Raw genomic sequence first — 25,428 nt, 5'->3', positions numbered from 1 at the left:
GGAATGCCTCCTGAATTGATGAATTACCCTTGAATGATTCTTGCTTTCCCTTAATAAATGTGGTAACTCACACCTAGAGACAGGTAGCCTAGTGGTTAGAGCGTCAAGGTAACAATCTGTAGTTCTGCCCCTGAACAAGGCAGTTAACCCACTGTTCCCCGGTAGGCCATCATTGTAAATAAGAATTTGTTCTTAACTGACTTGCTTAGTTAAATAAAGGTTCAATTAAAAAAAAAAATAAAATAGGAATGCTGTCTGTTTTAATACACATATATTGATAGGAGGTATCATAGCCCCTAGCTATTGACATCCGATTTGGTTTCAACCAATTAGACTCTATACCCTGTAGTGTCTGTACTGTAGGTGCCAGATTACTAGGCAAACCTTTTCTGCCGAGGCTCCTTCCTTCTTAAAATGGAGTCTGAGAAGTGCTCAGGCATCACTAATTTGATTCGAGAGCCGAACCGCTTGAGTTTAAGTGAAAGCACTCTGTTATCAAAACGAGAGAAGAGCTGCAAAAGGTGATAGTCTACAGAACGTCTATGTGGAGAGGCCTGTGGCTGGTTGGGAGATGAAATCAGGAGGTGGGCGATAAGTCCGCGTGGGGGAACGAGCCCTCATTAGAGACCCCGAGGGGAGGCAGTGGTGGAGCAGCGGTAAAAATAGCTCAAGGCCTGAACTCTCTCTGGGGAACGTTGGGTAGAGGAGGAGGAGATCTGATAAACATCTCACTAGTGGGAAGGCAGCCATATCCATTCCTTTAAGCCCACGGGTGCCACAAGCCACACTTATGGCCGTTAACTACTCTTTCCTGCCCGGGAGAACACAAGCACAGCACAGTCTCTCTGGTGGACAATCCACAGGCGCCAAATGGCCAAAACATGTCTACTTTCTACATCCGTGATACATTCAATTAAGACAATGTGAGAAATCAATAAAAAGCATGAAAAGGATATGGACAATTTTTCCACAAACTTATCCTTTTCGTCGTCCGTCTTGGGGAAGTTCTCAATGTCATTTTCTAGCCTCTGGATGTGTCGCTCCATGGTGCTGAGACTGCTCTTCAGGATCTCGGCAGAAACTGGAGAAAGATGGAGACGTCATTAATATTAATAATATTAATAAACAATAGAAATGAAAATCATTTTCACTACACTGCATATGAACTGAATCTCTCTAAATATGAATATCTCTTTGATATAGATTGTTCCAATCAGTGTTGTTTGATGGGGATAGGCTGAGGTTAAACTGAGGTTAGGCTGAGGTTAGGATTTGATCACTCCATATATTTTTTTCCTGAGTTTGATCCCTCCATAATCTTAGTTTTGTCTCAGCACTACAATCTGTGTGGCCTGGAAGGCGAGTGTGTGTGTTTGATAGAGGGGCTGGAGCTCGTTAATCAGTCTGTAACCACTGTATACAAAGTTCCTTTGGACTCTTACTATTCAGATCAACCCTTTCAAGTGGGAACTTCAAAGACTTGTAAGTGTCTTAAGGGATCAGACAGGACAGGAGCGTAGAAACATGTGTCATGTTAGGCCTGCAGTATAGGCTTTAGTGTTATTGATACAAACTTCTGACTTTGACTCCACAGTGTGTGAACTGGTCACAGGCAAAGATATGGGTCAATGCTCCGGCCACTGACTGATGTCAGTCCTGTTTTGTCTGGGTCTGCGTCACAGAGTAGATACTACCAAGAGGTTACGCCAGATTACCCGAAGACAGAACAAACTTTTGCAGGCTTTTTATCAGACAGACTTCTAAACGCAGCAAAAAAAGAAACATCCCTTTTTCAGGACCCTGTCTTTCAAAGATAATTCGTAAAAATCCAAATAACTTCACAGATCTTCATTGTAAAGGGTTTAAACACTGTTTCCCATGCTTGTTCAATGAACCATAAACAATTAAGGAACATGCACCTGTAGAACGGTCGTTAAGACACTTACAGCTTACAGATGGTAGGCAATTAAGCTCACAGTTATGAAAACTTAGGACACTAAAGAGGTTGTTCTACTGACTCTGAAAAAAACCAAACGAAAGATGCCCAGGGTCCCTGCTAATCTGCTTGAACGTGCCTTAGGCATGCTGCAAGGAGGCATGAGGACTGCAGATGTGGCCAGGGCAATAAATTGCAACGTCTGTACTGAGAGACGCTTAAGAAAGCGCTACTGGGAGACAGGATGGAAAGCTGATCGTCCTCGCAGTGGCAGACCACGTGTAACAACACCTGCACAGGATTGGTACATCCGAACATCACAACTGCGGGACAGGTACAGGATGACAACAACAACTGCCCGAGTTACACCAGGAACGCACAATCCCTCCATCAGTGCTCAGACTGTCCGCAATAGGCTGAGAGAGGCTGGACTGAGGGCTTGTAGGCCTGTTGTAAGGCAGGTCCTCACCAGACATCACCGGCAACAACATCGCCTATGGGCACAAACCCACCGTCACTGGACCAGACAGGACTGGCAAAACATGCTCTTCACTGACGAGTCACGGTTTTGTCTCACCAGGGGTGATGGTCGGATTCGCGTTTATCGTTGAAGAAATTAGCGTTACACTGAGGCCTGTACTCTGGAGCGGGATCGATTTGGAGGTGGAGGGTCCGTTATGGTCTGGGGCAGTGTGTCACAGCATCATCGGACTGAGCTTGTTGTCATTGCAGGCAATCTCAACGCTGTGCGTTACAGGGACGACATCCTCCTCCCTCATGTGGTACCCTTCCTGCAGGCTCATCCTGACATGACCCTCCAGCATGACAATACCACCAGCCATACTGCTCATTCTGTGCGTTATTTCCTGCAAGACAGGAATGTCAGTGTTCTGCCATGGCCAGCGAAGAGCCCGGATTTCAATCCCATTGAGCACGTCTGGGATCTGTTGGATCGGAGGGTGAGGGCTAGGGCCATTCCCTCCAGACATGTCCGGGAACTTGCAGGTGCCTTGGTGGGAGAGTGGGGTAACATCTCACAGCAAGAACTGGCAAATCTGGTGCAGTCCATGAGGAGGAGATGCCCTGCAGTACTTAATGCAACTGGTGGCCACACCAGATACTGACTGTTACTTTTGATTTTGACCACCCCTTTGTTCAGGGACACATTATTCCATTTCTGTTAGTCACATGTCTGTGGGACTTGTTCAGTTTATGTCTCAGTTGTTGAATCTTGTTATGTTCATACAAATATTTACACATGTTAAGTTTGCTGAAAATGAACGCAGTTGACAGTGAGAGGATGTTTCTTTTTTTGCTGAGTTGACTATTTATCAAGTCCTCCTCTAAACTGAAAAGATGGATTAAATAATAGCCTAATAGTTAAACAATCTGACTTCTATGGAGTTACAGTGGATTGGGCTGTGGTAAAGCTCATAGTGCACAGCCGGGCAAATGGAACAGAAGATCAAAGTCCAGTATGTTAAAAGTATCGTCCTTAATGAACGTGCTTCCATCTTGACTAGTTCAAAGCCTTCCGATGCCATTTAGATAAACCTTCACATTTCAAATCAAGCCTCCACGTTTAATTTCCTATGGCTTTTTGAACTCGCCTATCAGTATCGTACTCAAATCTTCAATAATAAAACCCTGCTTCAAAGCATATCTGCACAATGTACCTGTCTTGCAATGTCCCCCCATCACATTTCATATTCAATAGCTTTTTCAGCCTACCTTGTCTAGCCTATATGATGCCACTGTATATTCTGCATTATAAACTAGGTGGTTCGAGCCCCGAATGCTGATTGTCTGACCCCCGTGGTATATCACACCGTATACCATATGTATGACAAAACATTTACTTTCACTGCTCTAATTAGGGAAAGCAAAAGGGTGTACAACTGAATGCATTCAACTGAAATGTCTCTTCCGCATTTAACCCAACCCCTCTGAATCAGAGAGGTGCGGGGGGCTGCCATAATCAACATCCACGTATTTGGCGCCCGGGGAACAGTGGGTTAACTGCCTTGCTCAGAGGCAAAACAACACATTTTACCTTGTAAGCTTGGGGATTCGATCCAGCAACCTTTAGGTTATTGGCCCAACGCTCTAACCACTAGGCTACCTGCCGCCTAATTACGTTGGTAACCAATTTATAATAACAATAAGGCACCTTTGGGGTTTGTGGTATATGGCCAATTGCTAAGGGCTGTATCCAGGCACTCCACGTTGCGTTGTGCAGAGAACAGCCCTTAGCCCTGGTATGATGGCCATATACCACAGCCCCTTATGCCTTACTGCTTAAATAAAACCCTGTCTCTCATTGCATCTTCTACATGTATTGCCGTGAGTCATACATGATGGGAGGGCATGTCAGGGTTTGCCAACACCCTTTATGTTTCCCAACCCATCCAATGAGGCTATCAAGACATGGGTAGTCTCAGTGACATCAGGGCAGCCTAGCCTTGCTTTACAGAGACACTATACAGCTCCCGTCTGGTTTTATATTTATTTTCTAACAATCACAGTGTCGAGTGAGAGAAGGGACGAAGCACTTACAGTACACAGAGACACACACAGTCACATACACACCGGGGCCACAAATCAATCTAGCCACAGCAGCAACAATGCAGAGGATGCGGGAGGGTGAGGTCATTGGTGGTGCTTGGAGGGATCTGGTGACTGGGGATATGCTATGCCCCTATTCAAGGCCAACGAAGCCAAGGGTTAGGTCTCACTCCTGGGGACACTAGGGGATGGGGAGACGGCGGCACGCCCGCAGTCAACACATCCCTACGCCAGCACTGATAGGGCCTCCGAGAGAGCAAACCAGCTGTTGTCAGTGTGATCTGAGACAGCACAGATAGCAGGGAAAAATGAAGAGCTAGGAGGTGGGCAGACAGACGGGTAGAGATGAATAGATTAGATACACACAGATGCTTCATACCTGGGAACCGTTCATCATTTGCCAAGGGCTCAGGGAAACTCTGATAGACTGGGTCTGAATGACAGCAGTGCTTGGCTAATAACACAGCCGAGGTAGCTGATCTTTAATGGCTTCAGTAGCCATGGCACTGACACACAGGGGACTATCCAACTGAGATTCTGCAGAAGACTCATTTACAGTAATATGATGAAGCCTAACAGTACAATGTCTGGGGACTGGAGAGAGCATATGTACATATTGTGCAGTTGTCTATTGCAGTATTTTTTAACTGAAGCAATTTGCAATGTTAAAAGTTGGATTTATACAAAGGTTGACATGTTCCTCTTTTAATTATTTCCTGCGCACTATCCATAGTAAATTGTAACTTTGTATATGCACCTGTTAATAAGGTAAATTAAGATAAGATAATAATAAGATAATTAGGTGGGTGCTTACATTTGTCCTTTGTACAAGTGTGAATTAGATTTTTTTGTGTGCAGACACCCTTGTAGAGTAGGGTCAGAGCCAGTGATCAGCCATTATTGACAGCAAACCAGGAGCAATTAGGCTTAAGTGCCTTTCTCAAGGGCACATTGACATATTTATCACCTAGTCGGCCAGGGGATTTGAACCAGCAACCTTTTGGTTACTAGCCCAATGCTTCTAACCGCTAGGCTACGTAAGCAATGCATTGTGGAGGGTAGGCTACTAAAAGCAACATTCATTATTCAACACAAAACAATTATGCAATGGAAGTGTCACGACTTCCGCCGAAGTTGGCCCCTCTCCTTGTTTGGGCGGCGTAAGATGTCACCGGCCTTCTAGCCATCGCCGATCCACTTTTCATTTTCCATTTGTTTTGTCCTTGTCTTACACACCTGGTTTCAATCCCCCAATTACTTGTTCATTATTTACCCTCTGTTCCCCCATGTTTGTTTGTGACTGATTGTTTATTGTATTGCGGTCCGTTATTGTGGTCTTGGATTTATTTGACGTGTAATTGTGTTTATTGTTGAGTAAAATTGCGTACATTACTCATATCTGCTGTCCTGCGCCTGACTCATCTATACCAGCTACACACAGACACATTACAGGAAGGCTTTACTTTAACATTTTGGATGAGAGTTAGGGAATGGGCCAAGAAAGTCAAATGTTCAAATGAAGCAGTGTTAATGAGTGTTTTCAGGGGTAAACTTTATTACAGCTTTAGAAGCCCATTAGAAAGAGAGGGAGTCAAATCAGATTGCACTTTGTATCTAGTGACAAGCAATGTAAACAACAAAGGCCTTTTGACCAAATATGTAAATGCCTCTTTTGAAGTTACTTTAAAAGGAAGGGCCTGTTATAAGTCAGTTGCTGCTTTTTATCAAATAAATCTACATGACTAAGACTACCATTCCTCTCTGTTCAGCATGCAGTAGGGATCCTTTTGGGATATCATTAGTAAAATTAGCACCAAAATAATACTGTTTTCAGGGGATGACTTTCAACATAACACTGGTATCTACCACATGCACATTACCTATGGACCAGGAAAGGGAGAGAAAACACAAGCACTAGGCCTACATACTCTCTTCTTCACAGAGAAAGGATGTCTGGGACATGTAGAATTATCCTAATAACTGCTGTCAGCAAAACCTGCTAGTGTCATTTAAGAGCACACATTAAATATCTCTGTCACTGTGTTTCTAAGCTGGATGAGCGTGTTTCCAGGTAACTTCTTACACATGCAAAACCATGTCAATTATCCTTTACATAATCTTGCTGTCAAGCTATTTCTGGGGGTTAGAAATGTGTTTGATTTGCATGCTTAATGTAAAGAAAGTGAGAGTGTGACTGGGAGAGAGAACGAAACTGAGCTGCACTTCCTAACCTCCTGCCAAATGAATGACCAAATTAGAGACACTTGCTTTGGCAATGTTAACATATGTTTCCCATGCCAATAAAGCCCTTAAATTGAAACAATATACTGGGAAAATGTCAAATTGGCTTTTACCAAATTATCGTACGACAGACCACATATTCACCCTGCACACCCTAATTGACAAACAAACAAATCAAAACAAAGCCAACATCTTCTCATTCTTTGTTGATTTCAAAAAAGCCCTTGACTAAATTTGGCATGAGGGTCAGCTATACAAATGAATGGAAAGTGGTGTTGGGAGAAAAACATATGACATTATAAAATCCATGAACACAAACAAAGTCTGTCGTTAAAATTGGCAAAAGAACACATACATTTCTTCCACAGGGCCATGGGGTGAGACATGGATGCAGCTTATGCTCAACATATATATCAACAAATTGGAGAAGACATTAGAACAGTCTGCTAGAATCTGAAGTCAAATGTCTACTGTTTTCTGATGATCTGGTGCTTCTGTCACCAACCAAGGAGGGCCTACAGCAGCACCTAGATCTACTGCACAGATTCTGCCAGACCTGGGCCCTGACTGTAAATCTCAGTAAGACCAAAATGATGGTGTTCCAAAAAAGGTCCAGTCGCCAGCACCACAAAATACAAATTCCATCTAGACACCGTTGCCCTAGAGCACACAAAAAACTATACATACTTTGGCCTAAACATCAGCTCCACAGGTAACTTCCACAAAGCTGTGAACGATCTGAGAGACAAGGCAAGAAGGGCATTCTACACCATCAAAAGGAATATAAAAAGTAACATACCAATTAGGACCTGGCTAAAAATACTTGAATCAGTTATAGAACCCATTGCTCTTTATTGTTGTGAGGTCTGGGGTCCGCTCACCAACCAAGAATTCACAAAATGGGACAAACACCAAATTGTGACTCTGCATGCAGAATTCTGCAAAAATATCCTCCGAGTACAACGTAACACCCCAAAAATTAGGCCGTTAGCCACTAATTATCAAAATCCAAAAAAGAGCCGTTAAATTCTACAACCACCTATAAGGAAGCGATTCCCAAACCTTCCATAACAAAGCCATCACCTACAGGGAGACGAACCTGGGAAATAGTCCCCTAAGCAAGCTGGCCCTGGGGCTCTGTTCACAAACACACCCCACATAGCCCCAGGACAGCAACACAATTAGACCCAACCAAATCATGAGAAAACAAAAATATAATTACTTGAGACATTGGAAAGAATTAACAAAAAAACAGAGCAAACTAGAATGCTATTTGGCACTAAATAGAGAGTACATAGTGTCAGAATACCTGACCACTGTGACTGACCCAAACTTAATGAAAGCTTCGACTATGTACAGAATCAGTGAGCATAGCCTTGGTATTGAGAAAGGCAGCCAAAGGCAGACCTGGCTCTCAAGAGAAGACAGGCTATGTGCACACTGCCCACAAAATGAGGTGGAAACTGAGCTGCACTTCCTAACCTCCTGCCAAATGTATGACCATATTAGAAACACATATTTCACAGATCCACAAAGAACTTGAAAACAAACCTGATTTTGATAAACTCGCATATCTACTGCGTGAAATACCACAGTGTGCCATCAAAGCAGCAAGATTTGTGACCTGTTACCACAAGAAAAGGGCAACCAGTGAAGAACAAACACCATTGTAAATACAACCAATATTTATGTTTATTTTCCATTTTGTACTTTAACCATTTGCACATCATTACAACACTGTATATATGCATAATATGACATTTGAAATGTCTTTATTCTTTTGGAACTTCTGTGAGTATAATGTTTACTGTTCATTTTTATTGTTTATTTCCCTTTTGTTTATTATCTACTTCACTTGCTTTGGCAATGTTAACATATGTTTCCCATGACAATAAATCCCCTTGAATTGAATTGAGAGAGACACACAGACAGGCAGACAGACAGACGGATAGAACAAGAAATAAGAAGCAAGAGTGAAAGGAAGCTCTTTCTGTATTGACACAAACTCCTCCGTGGTCAACACCTTTCAGATTTACAGCATCGTTACTGTGGTATTAACCTATAATACCAGCACCCTGAGGACTAGTCATTTCCATGAGGAAGAGACAGATGAGAACTATTTCATTACACTCTGTCCTACTTGCTACAAGAATAAACTGCCGTGAAAAAAAATCCCTGCTCATCATAAAACCAAGACAATGTGCAACACAAAATACCAAATCATGTGCTCTAATGTGAAGATGTCACCATTATATTCAGTCATTTATTGGAAGAAACCATTTTCAATTGGAATTCATGGAGAAAGGACACAGATAATTCATCCCCTGCTCTTGCGCTGCTGTCAAAGGTTACACAGAAAACGTTGGTTTATTTTCGAACATGGCCACAGTCGCGACATAAAGTAAAGTTTTTAATAATCTCTACACTTGTGCAAACAAAGTAAAACTTAACAGAAAAGCAAAGGAGAAGCACAATGGAACTCCCCTCCCCCTAAACATTTATTTCATATGGCATATTTAATATGTGTTTGCATGATTCAGAGCCCCGGCTAATCACTTGACAAATGAAGACTTACACCGCAGTGGAGAAAGAGGAGCAAAAAATATGAACCGACATTACAAGGCACATCACTAGTAAAGGTTCATTAGCGCGCCTATAGAACAAAGTTCACTATAGTCTTCCCTTGACAAATGAAGGCAGTTTGGGGTGTGAGAAGGGGAGTGTATGAGGCCACGGCAGAAGTATCAACCCTTCAATCAGATGTAAAATGAGTTTCAAGCTCCAGAGACCCTACAAGTGAAGACCTTTCAGCGCGCTATTCAATTCACCTCGGCCCCAGATGATTAACTCCACACACCAAATTCTCAACGATTCCAATTCACCTCCCGCTGCATGTAGAAACACAAAGTGGAAATAGAGGACAACCTTGAAAAGACTGCTTTTCAACGCATTACCAAAATAGATGTTCATTCAACCATTGTGCATCTTCTCCACATTATGCTGAAATTGACTATTGATTAGTGGCTTACGAGAAGAAGAAACTACTGAATTGTAATGCTAGCTGACTGTAGATTAATCTAATGCTGTAGATTTGGAGGTAATTCTTTTGAGACATTGACATTTTCTACTTGTGCTCATTGCTCACACATCGGCTTGACTGACATGGTACCTATTTGCAGTTACACAGAAACATGCTTTGCCTTTTACATTTACCTGGTGGCAACCTGAAAATGAATATGAAATGTAGTGGGATAGAGATAGACAAGGGATGCACCAGTATACTGATGTTAGAGTGAGAGACAACACCAGGGGTGCAGCTTTGGTTTTAGAAGTGGGGGGGACATACTTTTTTATGTGTGGGGGGGGATAAACACTCCAAACAGTCTACCCGCCCGCTCGGAGGTGTCCTCATGCTCCTAAAGCACACCGTTGCCTTTTTTAGTATTACATTCCAATTATAAACTGGGGGAGGACAAAAGTGCAATTTCAGAATGTGGGGGGACTTGTCCCTGTCCCCAATGAAAGTTGCGCCCCTGGACAACATACGGTTTTCCCTTTTCAGCTGGAATCAAACGGCTCCAGTTGCAGGAGTGAATCAAACGGCTCCAGTTGCAGGAGTCAATCAAACGGCTCCAGTTGCAGGAGTGAATCAAACGGCTCCAGTTGCAGGAGTGAATTTGATACTATTGCTGTGGTAAAGCAGTTGAAATTGTCCATCGTGATTACCCAAGGTTCACGTGACGCTGAAAAGCGAGCCAGCCAGGGAGAAGAACACAATCTTTAAGGTGGCACCAAGTGAAGAACAAATGAGGCAATATACATGTACAGTAAAATGCAGGAATATGAAAGTTCAGTGCATGTTATTAACTCTGGGCGATATACTTTCATTTTGAGTGATCGACTTGCAATTCAATTAACTTTTTATGGGATGACTTTCAATGGTGCTCCTCAAGGAGAAAATGTATAAGTTTTTCAATATGCAGAGAGAGTATGAATACAATTTCGCAATTATACTCAGATATAAATAAATCAATAAAACTGAGTACCAGAAAACAAACAGAAAATAGTTTGCACACAATCCAATGAATTTCATTTAGGGGGAGGGTGTGTAAATCCACACTACACAGACACGCATAATTACAATTCCCCATCAATGGTGTGTTAATGGGATGGAAATAAAGGAAATAAATCCTTTTTACTTTCGCTCCACTTACTCTTTTCATTTGTATTGTCTCTCAAATCCCCCACTTAACAAAGCGTTATCATTAAGGAATTATTTACCAATTTAATCAAGATATATTTTTTGTGTGCAACAAAACCTAAGGTTAGAATATGCTGCCGAAATGAACTGTGAGTAATGGTAAGCCATTGAAATCTGTTAAATCCTCACTGATGCTATGAAAACCTAATCCAATAATTTAAGGTAGGCTAGGCAGCAGAGTCTCGGTTATCATTGTAATCAGACAAACAACTTGGATTAACATCTGAAATGTTAATGAGCAGAGGGAAAATTGTCTGCACATAGTCGGAAACGGTTTATGCAATTGATTGAGTGACGTAAAAAGTGACATTTCATAATATCATGAACGTCCATCGCAAGTCCCACCGTACACACTGTATTGACTATTACAAACTGGGTGGTACAAGCCCTGAATACTGATTGGCTGACAGCCATTGTATATCAAGACCGTATTCCACGGGCATATTTTTTAAATTTAAATATGATTTTTTTACTGCTCTAATTATATTGGTAACCAGTTTATAATAGCAGGAGTAAGGCTAAAGTTAAGCAGTAAGGCTTCTCGGGGGTTTGTGACATATGACCAATATACCACATCTAAGGGCTGAATCCAGGCACTCCGCATTGCGTTGTGCTTAAGAACAGCCCTTAGCCGTGGTATATTGGCCATATACCACACCCCCTCGTGCATTATTGCTTAACTATAGCCATATTCCTGACTCACTGAGACAACACACAGACCTACGAGTATAGCAGGGGAAACAACTATAATGAAAGACTCGTGCCTCACATCCCTAAGATGAGCTTTGCTTAAATTCACCAAATCTGAGCCCCATCATTCCCATCCATACATCATCTGCTGCAGCCTCGCCAGTCTCTCTACAAACGGATCACCTACATACCCAGACACTAGATCACCTACATGTCCAGACACTAGATCACCTACATGTCCAGCCACTAGATCACCTACATGTCCAGCCACTAGATCACCTACATGTCCAGACACTAGATCACCTACATACCCAAACACTAGATCACCGACATGTCCAGACACTAGATCACCTACATGTCCAGACACTAGATCACCTACATGTCCAGACACTAGATCACCTACATGTCCAGACACTAAATCACCTACATGTCCAGACACTAAATCACCTACATGTCCAGACACTAAATCACCTACATGTCCAGACACTAGATCATCTAAATACCCAGACACTAGATCATCTAAATACCCAGACTCTAGATCACCTACATACCCAGACACTAGATCGCCTACATGTCCAGACACTAGATCACCTACATGTCCAGACACTAGATCACCTACATGTCCAGACACTAGATCACCTACATGTCCAGACACTAGATCACCTACATACCCAGACACTAGATCATCTAAATACCCAGACACGAGATCACCTACATACCCAGACACTAGATCACCTACATACCCAGACACTTGATCACCTACATACCCAGACACTAGATCACCTACATACCCAGACACTAGATCATCTACATACCCAGGCACGAGATCACCTACATACCCAGACACTAGATCACCTACATACCCAGACACTAGATCACCTACATACCCAGACACTAGATCACCTACATACCCAGACACTAGATCACCTACATACCCAGCCACTAGATCACCTACATACCCAGCCACTAGATCACCTACATACCCAGCCACTAGATCACCTACATACCCAGACACTAGATCACCTACATACCCAGACACTAGATCACCTACATACCCAGACACTAGATCACCTACATGTCCAGGCACTAGATCACCTACATACCCAGACACTAGCGAACATCAACTTCGGAGGATTTCAACAACAGTATCAACATTCTGATTGGTCACATTCAGTCTACTTCCTCCCTGTATTTCAGTCGCTTTGTCTCACTGACAGAAACCCACTATGTCTGAGGCTTTGCTATAGAGGTGCTGCTGAGCTTGGAATAAAAGCACCTCTCCTCTCCTTGGCCTACCTTTGTATGCAGTCAACACTATAGCACGGTTGATAACACCACTCACAGTGTGAACTACTCCTTGGTTCAATGACATTCTCTTTCTTAAGGCTCTAGAAGAGCCTATAAAATCAGAAAAATACTATTATTCACAGGTTGCACCTTCGTCACTCGGTCGTGTCATGCCATTGTTATAAATGTTCTCAAGCCACCCTCTGCCATAGTGGTGCCCAAAAGTCGTGATAAGCCCAGTCACTCTGGATGGGGGCTAATGAATTTAGTTTAAATTACACAATAGTGGCCTGGAAATATGATAACACTGCAAAAGCAGGCACGTATATAGTAGGAAACAACTTTGCCATCATTATCATGTCATCAAATTTACTTTAGACAGACGACAATGTTATCATTAACTATAAAAGTTCATCAAAAATAGCTAGCAATGCTAACGTTAGCTAGCTATAATCCAGTGGTATCCCTCAATCTTCGCTAGCTAGCTAACGTTATACGTCTAAAGTCAATCGAGGAACATCAAAATGTAAAAAGTTTTTCCTACTAATTATTTGCCTCTTTTAGAAATGTCATTGTATTTAAAAGCCACTGTAATGCACTTTTGATGAAATGTTCATCAGCGTCAATTGACAATGCATTGAGTAGAATGTTCAGTCAGGTATCAGTCCTAAAACAAATGTTCAAAACAATATTGTGAGGAAATGTGCAACCATGTATATATTATATTATAGATAGAACACGTCATTGTAAAGAGTACAAGCAAGGTAGGAGACGATTACTCCTTAGAAAATGTACAGTACCAGTCAAAAGTTTGGACACACCAACTCATTCAAGGATTTTTCTTTATTTTTACAACAACTACAAAACTACTATGGAGTGCTGCATCAGATGAGTTTGTCTCCACAATCACCCGACCTCAACCCAATTGAGATGAGTTGGACCGCGGAGTGAAGGAAAAGCAGCCAACAAGTGCTCAGCATATGTGGGAACTCCTTTAAGACTGTTAGAAAAGCATTCCAGGTGAAGCTGGTTGAAAGAATGCCAAGAGTGTGCAAAGCTGTCATCAAGGCAAAGGGTGGCTACTTTGAGGAATCTAAAATCTAAAAATATATATATTCTACAATGTAGAAAATAGTTAACATTTCGAAAAACCCTGAAATGAGTAGGTGTGTCCAAACTTTTGACTGGTACTGTATATGTAGCTGCTAGTGTAGTAAATTACAGGGGACAGAGAGAAAGACCTGGACCCCAGAACTGGACAATATTTGAGGAGAAAGAACGTCTCGATTGGAATGATAGTCATGCCTCTGAAATGTTATTGCTTTTGGCAGCCATCAGAGCTGCAGCCAGTGCCAGGTCTCAAGAGGAATCACAAATGGAGTCAATTACAATATATTTTGATGCATGGGAAAGTTTAGACATTGACCTGGGGTGATGACAATTCCCTTGGAAGGCATCTGGAAATCAGTTGGGAGAGATGCAGAGGTGCTATGTACATAAGCTGTATGGATCTCTGCCCTTTGGAACAATAAATAAATATAAAAAACTCAGCCACACAAAATTAACGACTTCCCTTCCTCGCGATAATGTGCCAAGCTATAATCTGTGCCACTCTTCAAAGAGTAGCCTGAAGCAGATGGTCACTTCATTTTGTGGAGACATATTTTTCCTTTGATACGTCGTTGGAAGGCCTCAAAATCAGACTCTGAAGTCAAACAAACAGCCAATTTGGAACAGGGGGATAATGGAGACAGCAGGAAAGTGACGTGAAAAGACACGTCTTTACAAAGAAGCACAACATGGAAGTGCTTGGATAGGGTTTTGGCAGGATACGGGACCACAGCCTGAGGTGCTCTCTCTCTCTCTCTCTCTCTCTCTCTCTCTCTCTCTGTCTGTCTCTCTGTCTCTCTCTCTGTCTGTCTGTCTGTCTGTCTGTCTGTCTGTCTGTCTGTCTGTCTGTCTGTCTGTCTGTCTGTCTGTCTGTCTGTCTGTCTGTCTGTCTGTCTGTCTGTCTGTCTGTCTGTCTGTCTGTCTGCGTGCAGATGGTGGGCTGGCTATTGTAACGAGTGAGGCATGCCACCGAAACAGATGATTAAGCATTTGGTTATTTACAGGTACTGTAAACACACACATTTTTGTCCTCGGCATAGCATCTTTTCCACTGCCCTAGGGCAAGGGGCCTAGTGTCCCTGACTGTCTTCACCAATACCTACAATTCCAGGGCACTAACCCCTCCCCCCTTGTGATAACTGGACTTCGGTTCAATGTACTACATGATCAATAATCACCTGTATTGGCCATTCAGTGACCAAACAATATATTTCCCCATCTGCCATTTGCCGCTATTCTATCATTGTGCTCTGTCATTGATCATGACATAAAATGAGCATTAAGGACTCTTTTAGTCATTTATTAACCTTTTACTTCAGCTGAGATGGAGGGGCAGACGAGGGCAGGCGAGGGCAGCCTGGAGAGTCATGCCTTCACGCTCATTTACAACTGCGGTTTCACCTCGCACCTGCCAGGGAGAGACGAACTTCAATGAGGGATTGACATTTTCGGAGTGAAGAGACACTGCCGAAAAGTCAGTTGACCTCTTCACTCTATTTGGGTAAAAAGACAACAGACGGGAAGAGTGCAGGCAAATTGAAATGATAATCAGACCATGAAGCGACAGTCGAGAGAGCAGATAATATCAACTATGTTCGACTGTCACTGTAGAAGTACAGACACATTTGTGGTTTTACTACAGGGAGGACATGTTTTGTACCCTAAGGCAACCTTCACCTTTTGGTGACTCTGGATGTGACTATATTCACCCTGCAAACAATGAGTGCTATTTATTTACAGAGAAATCAACTTTCCTCAGTCTCAGTTGAAATCGGGTGGCGGGTGTCCCTCAACAATACTCCAAGGTCAGGTGGCTAGTCAGAGAGAAATGAGTCTCATTTAAAACGCCCTCTCTCTTGGTCTCTCTCTCTTTCTCTCACTTGCTCCTTTACTCAATCTCTCTCCCCCTCCCTACTTTTCCTCCCTCTCCCACCCCTCTCTCTCCTCTATTGACATTCACTCACTCACCCCATTCATAGCTCAACAGCTCCCTCTGTGAGAGAGCAATGCCAGAGAGACAGGAACTCCCCTTACATGGGCATGTTTACACCTTCCAAATGTAATTGACTGTAACCTTTTACACTGAGACAGTGGAGTTCCACTAGTCTCCGATAAGTTCTAAAAGACTGTTAGTTAGCCCAAACTCATCATGTCGAAAGTCGAATAACAGGTAATGTAGTTTGATTCAACAGATACATTTGAGGTTCAATGTGTTATCTTTTTCCAATTTCTTTGGGAGCATTTTCAATTACCTGAGGAAACATTGCAGGGGAAACTAATGCTTAATAAACAGCAAAGCTATTTTTGATTAGAAAGTTAATGTTTGTGTTAGAATCCTTTCTTCTGATAACGGAAACAAAATATGTTGCACAAATCATCTAAGACAATAACATTGTGACACAATAAAATAGTGAAAATTAGGTGATATCTTGTTTTTCTCTTTATAGGTGTAGGATCTTAATTTGAGCCAGTTTGCTACAGCAGGAAAATAATCCTACAGCAACAGGAAATGTGAATTATTATGTTGATTATAATTAATTTACCTTTTTGTAGGAGTTGATACGTTTTTCGTAAGGGAAAAACAAGACTGAAATTTCAAAGTGGAAATTACAAACATCAGAAGCCTTTTAAAACCCCAAATACACTACAAGTCTTACATTTCCTGCATTGCAGTGTGCCATCTTCTTCCGAATGCCTGGTTACCTCATTCAGGATCAGGGACTTTATAGAGGATGCAGCCCGAAGAGTTATTCCTTCATAAAGCATATGTGTAGGCTATAGTCTTTCTCTACTTTTGCATATTTGGGACAAAATACTCACTTCAGGAGAATAAATCACAAAAGGACCATTGGTAACAGATTTTCAAAAGCAGCATAAATTTCATGAATAAGAGTCTGCAAGAGCCCGACAACAATGAGAGGGTATGACATGACTCAACAACAGTGAATACTTATTCTATTTCCTGTTGCTGGTTAAGCGGTGAGGGAAGACCTCACCCTCTATAGTTCATACAGATGACTGTAACAAATTGGGTGTCATTGAAGCCCTGAAGACACCAGTGTCGCATTCCCTGCTTTGTCTGCATAAACACTCCTCATAGATAATCAATGAGCCTTTGTAATAAAGACTTTTGTTCGTGGAAGAATGGCCTTCTAATGCAAGCGGTCACATCTTTTTTGTTCATGGCTGTGCACTTGGGTTAAACTCATCCAATGTTAGGAAGAGATACCCTATATGGAGCTTTGGAGCTTGAATTCTATTGGTCAGAGAACATACGCCATCTCAATGCTTTCTTCTTTTAGTGCCTGGAGGTCAAACTTTTTAAAATGTTAACCTTTATTTAACTAGGCATGTAGTTACCGACAAATGACTATTTACAATGACGGCCTACCGATGAACAGTGGGTTAAACTGCCTTGTTCAGGGGCAGACAGTCAGATTTTTACCTCTGGGATTCGATCCAACCTTTCGGTTACTGGCCCAACGCTCAACCACTAGGCTACCTGCCACCCCTGCGGTGCTGCTGGGTGCTGCTCACCCAGTGTGTGTTATTTGACTGTAGTGCAACATCTTATCTAACTGCTTCCATCGTCGTCCTCATTATTTGGAATCTCTGGATGCAGAGCAACAAGTAGCACCTCGGAAGGCAGAGACTTAATAATAATTATCAACAGGGTGTTTGCCCTGCAGGTATTGTAAATGCTAAATTAAAATTCAGCCAAACAGCTGTACACTAAGTTCCAGAGCCTCCCAGAATAGATGACTAGCTCCCTCCACTGTATTTTAAAAATCATTATAATTCCTGCCTCATCCCTCCGTCCATTAATCTAAAGTGCTGGCCCGAGAGCGATCTCAGCGAGCCCCGTGGAGCACAGAGATGAGGAATTGTGACATTCCTCCACTTTTGTGTGTTTGATTTCCCCATCCATCCATTCCTTGTACTGTATTCCCGTTGCATTTTCAAAATGTTGCTCTGTTGAACCTGGGCTCAATCTTGTGCGATTGCCGCCGCCACTTGTCCCTGATTAATGGCAGCTTGGAGATGAAAATTATGTATTCATTGGAGGCGCTGACGGCAGCCGTCTCTCGTTGATTGGCTGTTAGTACAAGGCGAGCGAAGAGTGAGGGAGTCTGTCATTAGCCTGGGTTGCGGCCCGCTCGCTGTGGCAAAGCACTGGAGTATCTCCCAGGGCAGGTTGACGTGGTAGAATGGTTGGTGGCTGGGGCTCCTGTGGGGGTCGACAGCGGGCCAGGAGAGGGAAAAGGGATAGGGAACATTAATCGGAAATTAAACAGAGGACCACAGACTTCTGCCAGACGTTCCCTTGCCTGGTGGCTGCCAGAGGAGTCTCCTTTGTGCCGTGGTGAATTATGCTACTTATCTACATGAAGCTGCTTTACAGAATCACAGCCCCCCTACCACGGCCTCTCCCTACAAACACCTCGATATACTCAAAAACCAAAACAGAGGCACCCAACTTCTTAGTATCTTCACTCAAAAAGAGGTAGTCATTTTAGTTCATGAGCAGACAAATTATTATCATAACACTAAATTAAAATTCAAGGATTCAATTTGGGTGTAAAAGCATGGAAGCATAGAGAGACAGAGACATAGAGAGAGACAGAGACATAGAGAGACCCAGAGACAGAGAGACACAAAGATGTAGAGAGACACAGAGACATAGAGAGACACAGAGACAGAGAGACACAGAGACGTAGAGAAACAGAGAGACACAGATGTAGTGAGACATAGAGACACAGAGAGACATAGAGAGGCACAGAGACAGAGAGATTGATAGTGAGGGAGATGTGTAATGAAGGGACTAGAGTGGTGCGTTTGTAATTAGTGGCGCTGTGTGCAACATGTTCCCAACTAATTGAGTTCAGCGGCTCAGCGTAGGGGCCTCGTTTTAGAATAGAAGTGCAATAACCTGCTGAATTTAATCTGAGGACGACGTCGTGTTATTACGGATCCTCAACAGGCTAATGTTCAGCTGAAGGAAATTTTACAACAATTAATGAATAATGAGCTAGCAAATGGGTTTAGTTTTGCAGCCTTGCAGAGAGTAAAATACCTGTGTCGTGTTCATTAGAATTCACAATCGAAAGCATTTAAAACACTTTTGCAATATAAAACTGAAATGGTAGTTCCTCCTTGTTTCAGTCTGTTTTCTTCAGTTTGGTGCCTAATGAACACTTTGCCTACTCGAGTGTCTATTAAAAGTGATTGTTCTCATGACCTTCTGCTTGTATTGGTGCCGAGGCCCTGGTGTAACTGCCTCAAATGGGATACCCCATGTCCCCTATACCTCAATAAGAAATTCCATCTGAAGTGATCTATATCCCCTTACGGGATAAAAAAGGTCAGATCTATTCTTGCGCCTACCCCCTTTGTCTTCATTTAGACTGCCTGGTGTTGAGAGACGTCACAAAACACAGCTGCCCGGGAAAGTACATGTAGAAATAAGTCCGCATTCACAATGTGTTTAAGCCGGGAAAGCACTCGGTATTGATTGCATTGGATTGCCTCCTTCACCTTTTATTTTGCATCCAGGGGAGACACAGGGAGAAGACTCTGGCATTAGATTGCAGAAAGCTATAAACGGGGCCTCTTATCCACCTCAGGCAATCCTTAAACTCATCAACGATTTAATGAGACTTCTGGAGCTGGGAGAATAACTAATGGCAGGGTTTTCTCTTTCTTTTTTTCTTCCACTTCTCTATTTTCTTTCTATGTAATGTGGGGAAGACCGCGTGAGGAGAAGCAGGCATGGCCCTCTGATGTATAAGGCATGACAGAGACACAGCACATTGATGAGGGTGAAGAATATAAAAAACTGAATGGGTTTTACTCAACGTAAATGTAAAACACAATCCATGTAACTACTTTGTCAATTCAGCAGTCAAATATAAGTGGTCGTTTAACCCTTGTGTTGTGTTAAGGGTAAAAAATGACCAGCCACTATGTTTAACAGCATAGAAAACACCCTAAATGATATTTTTTTTAACTTGAAATTTGATGACTTTTCCTAGAGTGACGCCAACATTAGAAAAAGTGAAACATCGCCTTTGTTCATATTTCCATAAAATATTGTCTTAGGGTCATTTTTGACCCGGCAGTTATAAAATCATTTACACACCACAAAAACCAAAGACACACATACACACACACACACACACACACACACACACACACACACACACACACACACACACAATGATACATTGAGATTATGTGTGCTACTGATTGAACTCAGCCAGCAGCTCCTAAAGAGGAAGATCACCATGGTTGGCACAGTTAGAAAGCACAAGTCTGAGCTCTCCCCTGCACTCCTCACAAAAAGAGGGAGAGAGGCCTTCTCATCAAAGTTTGCCTTCACCCCCACCACCACTCCAGTTTCTTTCCTCCCAAAGAGGAACTAGAATGTGGTCCTCCTGAGCACACTGCACAAAAAGGCTGAGATCAGTGATTGTGAGGACAGGAAGCCAGCCATCATCCTGGACTACAACCACAACAAATGAGGCGTGGACGACCTGGACATGGTGATTGGAACTTACAGCTGCAGGAGGATGACTGCCTGCTGTCCCCTGGTCATCTTCCATAACATCATTGATGTGTCCTCATACAATGCCTGATATGGAACAAGATCAACCCTACCTGGATGCCTGATAAGCGGAACAAGAGAAGGGTGTTCCTGGAGCAGGTGAGAAAGGCACTTGTAACCCCACACATTCAAAGAAGGGAGGGCCTCTCCTGCACAGCAGCCTCTGCAGCACTTGTGAAAGCTGTTCAGCTGTTCTTGTCCTGATCCACCTGAGGCTGCAGCTGGGGCAGGAAAAAGGAGGAGATACCAATTCTGCGCCCCAAAGAAGGACTGTAAAACAAATACTATGTGCTGCACATGTGAGAAATACATCTGCAAAGTCCATGCACACACACTTGCATACTGTCCTTCATGTGCTAATTAGAGTTGATTGATTTATGTTCTTCACATTTTTGTTTTGTATCTATTATCTTATTTATTGTTGTTGTTGTTTATACACCTTGTGGGTGGGGGCAATGGTTCAAAAATGGGAGAAGACTAGTATTTTGTAGTTTAATTCCTCATTGTACAGCATATAAGAATATATTATTATGTTGCCAAACAATTTCAAGACTGTTATTGCTTCCCTTCAATAAAATGCATTCAAAACTACTTTCTGCAAATGTCTGCTACTTTCTTAGGCTATACAAGTGCTATCTCTTGCTAAAAAAATTGTTCACACCTATGCAGTACCTTTAGCAATAATAATAAGAATAAAAAACCTATACTTTAGTAAAGAAAACAATTATGATAGGTGTGTTGTAATACAAATGAGTGGTGTCTACTGATTAAATGCAGTCTTTCTGCATTGTGAAGAGGGAACAACCAGATATTCACAAAGTTTGTGATGAATGACAGGTTGTTTCTTCATGAAAAATAGATTAGGGGTTTAAAATTCAATTAAGCTGCTTCAATTAAGCTGGGTTTAGTGAAGGCGGGTCATTTCTTACCGTTAGAACAAAGGGAGTATACAGAATGTTAAGACTACACAAAGGTTAAGCAATAATGCACGAGGGGGTGTGGTATATGGCCAATATACCATGGCTAAGGGCTGTTCTTAAGCATGACAACGCGGAGTGCCTGGATACAGCCCTTAGCCGTGGTATCTTGGTCATATATCACAAACTCCTCGAGGTGCCTTATTGCTATTATATAAACTGGTTACCAACGTAATTAGAGCAGTAAAAATAAATGTTTTTTCATACCCGTGGTGTACGGTCTGATATACCATGGCAGCCAATCAGCATTCATCGCTCAAACCACCTAGTTTATAATTTAAAAGAATCTAACATAATAAAATGTTGTGATCGTCTATATCATGAGCATTGATATTACGGGGGAAGATCAATGTCAGGTCTATGTTTCTTTAATGGTCCAGGAAGCCATGTGGATCTCCCTCAACACAATTCTCTTCAATATCACAACACATAATCTTGGCAGGTATTGTACCCACTAGTGCTTCAGCCAAATGGAAATGTCAAGCATCCATTAGTAGGTTCTAGAGAGGCTGACTCATGTCATCCAAAACCCATTGTCCTCAAAGATGAAAGGAAAACATCACCACAATGATTTCTGAAATTATTATTTTGGGGCTAATCATTGTTGATATTCATTAAAACCCTGGCACGATGTGCTCAACAACATTTGAATACATATGTGGACCTGTGTGGTTCAGTTGGTAGAGCATGGATTGAAATGTAAGCGTTCACTACAGTATGTCACTTTGGATAAAAGCGTCTGTTAAATGGCATATATTATGATATGTAATACAGTTCAGGCTCTGTGTCCCATACTAGTTTCACCTGGAAATGACATGGAGGAGAAAACACTCCGGGAGGGTGGCCCTCTACGCAGCGTTGCAAAGAAAAATACATTTCTCAGACTGGCCAATAAGAAGAAAAAAATGGGCAAAAGAACACAGACACTGGACAGAGGAACTCTGCCTAGAAGGGCAGCATCCCTGAGTTGCCTCTTCACTGTTGACGTTGAGACTGAAGTTTTGCTGATACTATTTAATGAAGCTGCCAGTTGAGGACTTGTGAGACGTCTGTTTCTTAAACTAGACACTAATGTACTTGTCCTCTTTCTCAGTTGTGCACTGGGGCCTCCCACTCCTCTTTCTATTCTGGTTAGAGCCAGTTTGCGCTGTACTGTGAAGGGAATAGTATACAGCGTTGTACGAGATCTTCAGTTTCTTGGCAATTTCTCGCATGGAATAGCCTTCATTTCTCAGAACAGGAATAGACTGATGAGTCTCAGAAGAAAGCACTTTGTTTCTGGCCATTGTGAGCCTGTAATCGAACCCACAAATGCTGATGCTCCAGATACTCAACTAGTCTAAAGAAGGCCAGTTTTATTGCTTCTTTAATCAAAACAACAGTTTTCAGCTGTGCTAACATAATTGTAAATGGGTTTTCTAATGATCAATTAGCCTTTTAAAATGATAAACTTGGATTAGCTAACACAACGTGCCAATGGAACACAGACGTGATGGTTACTGATAATGGGCCTCTGTACGCCTATGTAGATATTCCATTACAAATTAGCCGTTTTCAGCTACAATAGTAATTTACAACATTAAAAATGTATACACTGTATTTCTGATCAACTTGATGTTATTTTAATGGACAACAAATGTAATTTTCTTTCAAAAACAAGGACAATTCTAAGTGAACCCAAACTTTTGAACGGTAATGTGTGTGTATATATATATATAAATAAAACACAGGAAATCAAATTTGACTGCACTGGGGCTTTAACAATCTCTGTACTCCTTCAAAGGTCTAGTACTTAGTCATATAATAGGTAGATATGAAGCATTGAGGCATGTGTGGGCTCGGATAACTCACTTCCCGCTGTGAACAGACAACAGGGCTCATCATTGCTAATAGAAACACACAGTTAAATTATTTATTTTTAATGTTTACCTCAGGTGCATAGGCTGACACACAGATTTAGGGCAGAGGAGAGTTGTATGACCGCAGGAGAATGTTTGCTTTTTTTTTTAAATCGCAGGGCCCCGGGCAGCTTCAGTGTCTGCTCCCATTTCGTTACCCATAACTTGAGGAGGTTTGTAGCTCCGAGCGAACCAGCCCCATTATAATAACCAACAGCCAAGGGCCTCTCAGGCATTAGGCTGTTTTCACTCTGCTCACTCTGAACGTCATGTTAGGTGAGCCAGAAGAGAGACGTACTGAATAAACCGAACCTTGAGAGGTGAATAAAGTGCCATTAATTCCAGGACAATCTGGACAAGAAGACTCAATCAAAAATTGACATGATTTAAGATTCATTCACTGTATTGGAATATTTAACTGAACTGTGCACAACAAACTAAACCTTATGGGGAGGCATGCAAGAAGTCAACAGCACCAGAGCAAATCTTTACAATTGACATTTGGCTTTGGCACGGCCCAGGAGTTGAAAGGCAGGAAGAAACAACAAAATGGAGACAAAGATTCATGGGGAGTGGGGGTGGGTTGAGCGCAATAACGGCTGCAATGAGCTGTAATCCCCTCTGCCTGTGATTTTTATTGGCAGTCGCTCTGAAGGATGGTGGCTCCCTATTATGACTTAACGCATCAAAATGGCAGTGTGGCACATGCCCAAAAGGCCACCTGAAGATAAGCACAGCAGACGTGGAGAGCGGCTCTGTCTGCTAGGAGCCGGCAGAGTCTGCTGGGAGCCGGCTCAATTTGGCCGGCAACAATCAATTCTGTCCCTCCCTGTACCTCATCTTTGGCAGAACAGAGCTGTCAGTCAGGAGTTGGGGGCAGCTGGCGATGCCTGCTCTCCACATCAAGGGAGAGAAGAGGGCCTTTTCTAGATGCTCCTATAGTGGCTGATCATGGAAATGTGTTTACTTATGTTAATTTCTACCCACTTCTAAAGCATTACTGCATTTCATGTGAAAAAGCTTGAAACCTGTCTGTTACGTAACTGATAATCCTAGAGATGTTTTCCACCCGTTGGTTTATGACTTATCTATAGGACGCAATCAATAAAAGGAACAGCTTATTATATTTACATTAGGAAAACATAGAACCATTTGTGGACCATCTCAGGCAGAAGGTCTGGAGAGTGATATCAGTATAATTACACAGGAAAAACTGCCAGGTCTAGCAGTGGGTAACATGGACTATCCCTTTCATAACCATTTTAATACCCCTTTGCCAAGTATTAGCAATATCAAACCACTCCTGTAGACTGGCCTCCGTTTCCTCTGATCAGCATGCAGACGACCTGGCTTCAAATTCCCAATTCTGGTCTGCAATTTCACATGCAAATATGCTGCGGCTGATTTGAATATTATTTGAATATGGATCACACAGCGCGACTTCGTATCACAGGAACAAACAAGGGGGTATGCAAATCGTAAGAGAAAGGTCAAACTCAAGCCCGTTTAGAATTATTTGGAAAACACAACCACTGGAAGTGAGATTGAATTGAAAGCCAGATATTTTTTTTTTGCATTGATAAGGATGAATTACATTAGGAAAGAAAACAAACATGACATGATTGGCAGTGTGCAGAGGGGAGTATCATGCTAAGGTGGTTTTGGCCAGCCTGGTCAAAACACAGTTTTGCTTCCCTCCAAAGCATTGTCTAGGGGAGGACACATTCTGGTGAAACAGTTACAGCAAAGTACTTGAACTTGAAGAGTGATTCAACATCATTGTTTCACAGAAATTCTAGGATCAAACTATTGCATTCTATTACCATACTTGTATGTGAAATGTATAGAGATGCTGCTAT

The 25,428-nt window shown here is 42.3% G+C and overlaps 1 protein-coding gene across 5 annotated transcripts in view; it reads right to left on the bottom strand.

The window, feature by feature from the left end:
- The window catches only part of diaph2 (diaphanous-related formin 2), a 727,774-nt gene that overhangs the window by 191,412 nt on the left and 510,934 nt on the right, over positions 1-25,428 (bottom strand). For all 5 annotated transcript variants that reach the window (XM_055927231.1, XM_055927234.1, XM_055927235.1 and 2 more), the window contains one exon: positions 958-1,081. In XM_055927231.1, the coding sequence (XP_055783206.1) occupies positions 958-1,081 (124 nt within the window). The remainder of the gene's footprint in view (positions 1-957; positions 1,082-25,428) is intronic.

This window comes from Salvelinus fontinalis, chromosome 6 (assembly GCF_029448725.1).
Source record: "Salvelinus fontinalis isolate EN_2023a chromosome 6, ASM2944872v1, whole genome shotgun sequence".
Taxonomy (NCBI): domain Eukaryota; kingdom Metazoa; phylum Chordata; class Actinopteri; order Salmoniformes; family Salmonidae; genus Salvelinus; species Salvelinus fontinalis.
This window is presented reverse-complemented; position numbering and strand designations above follow the sequence as displayed.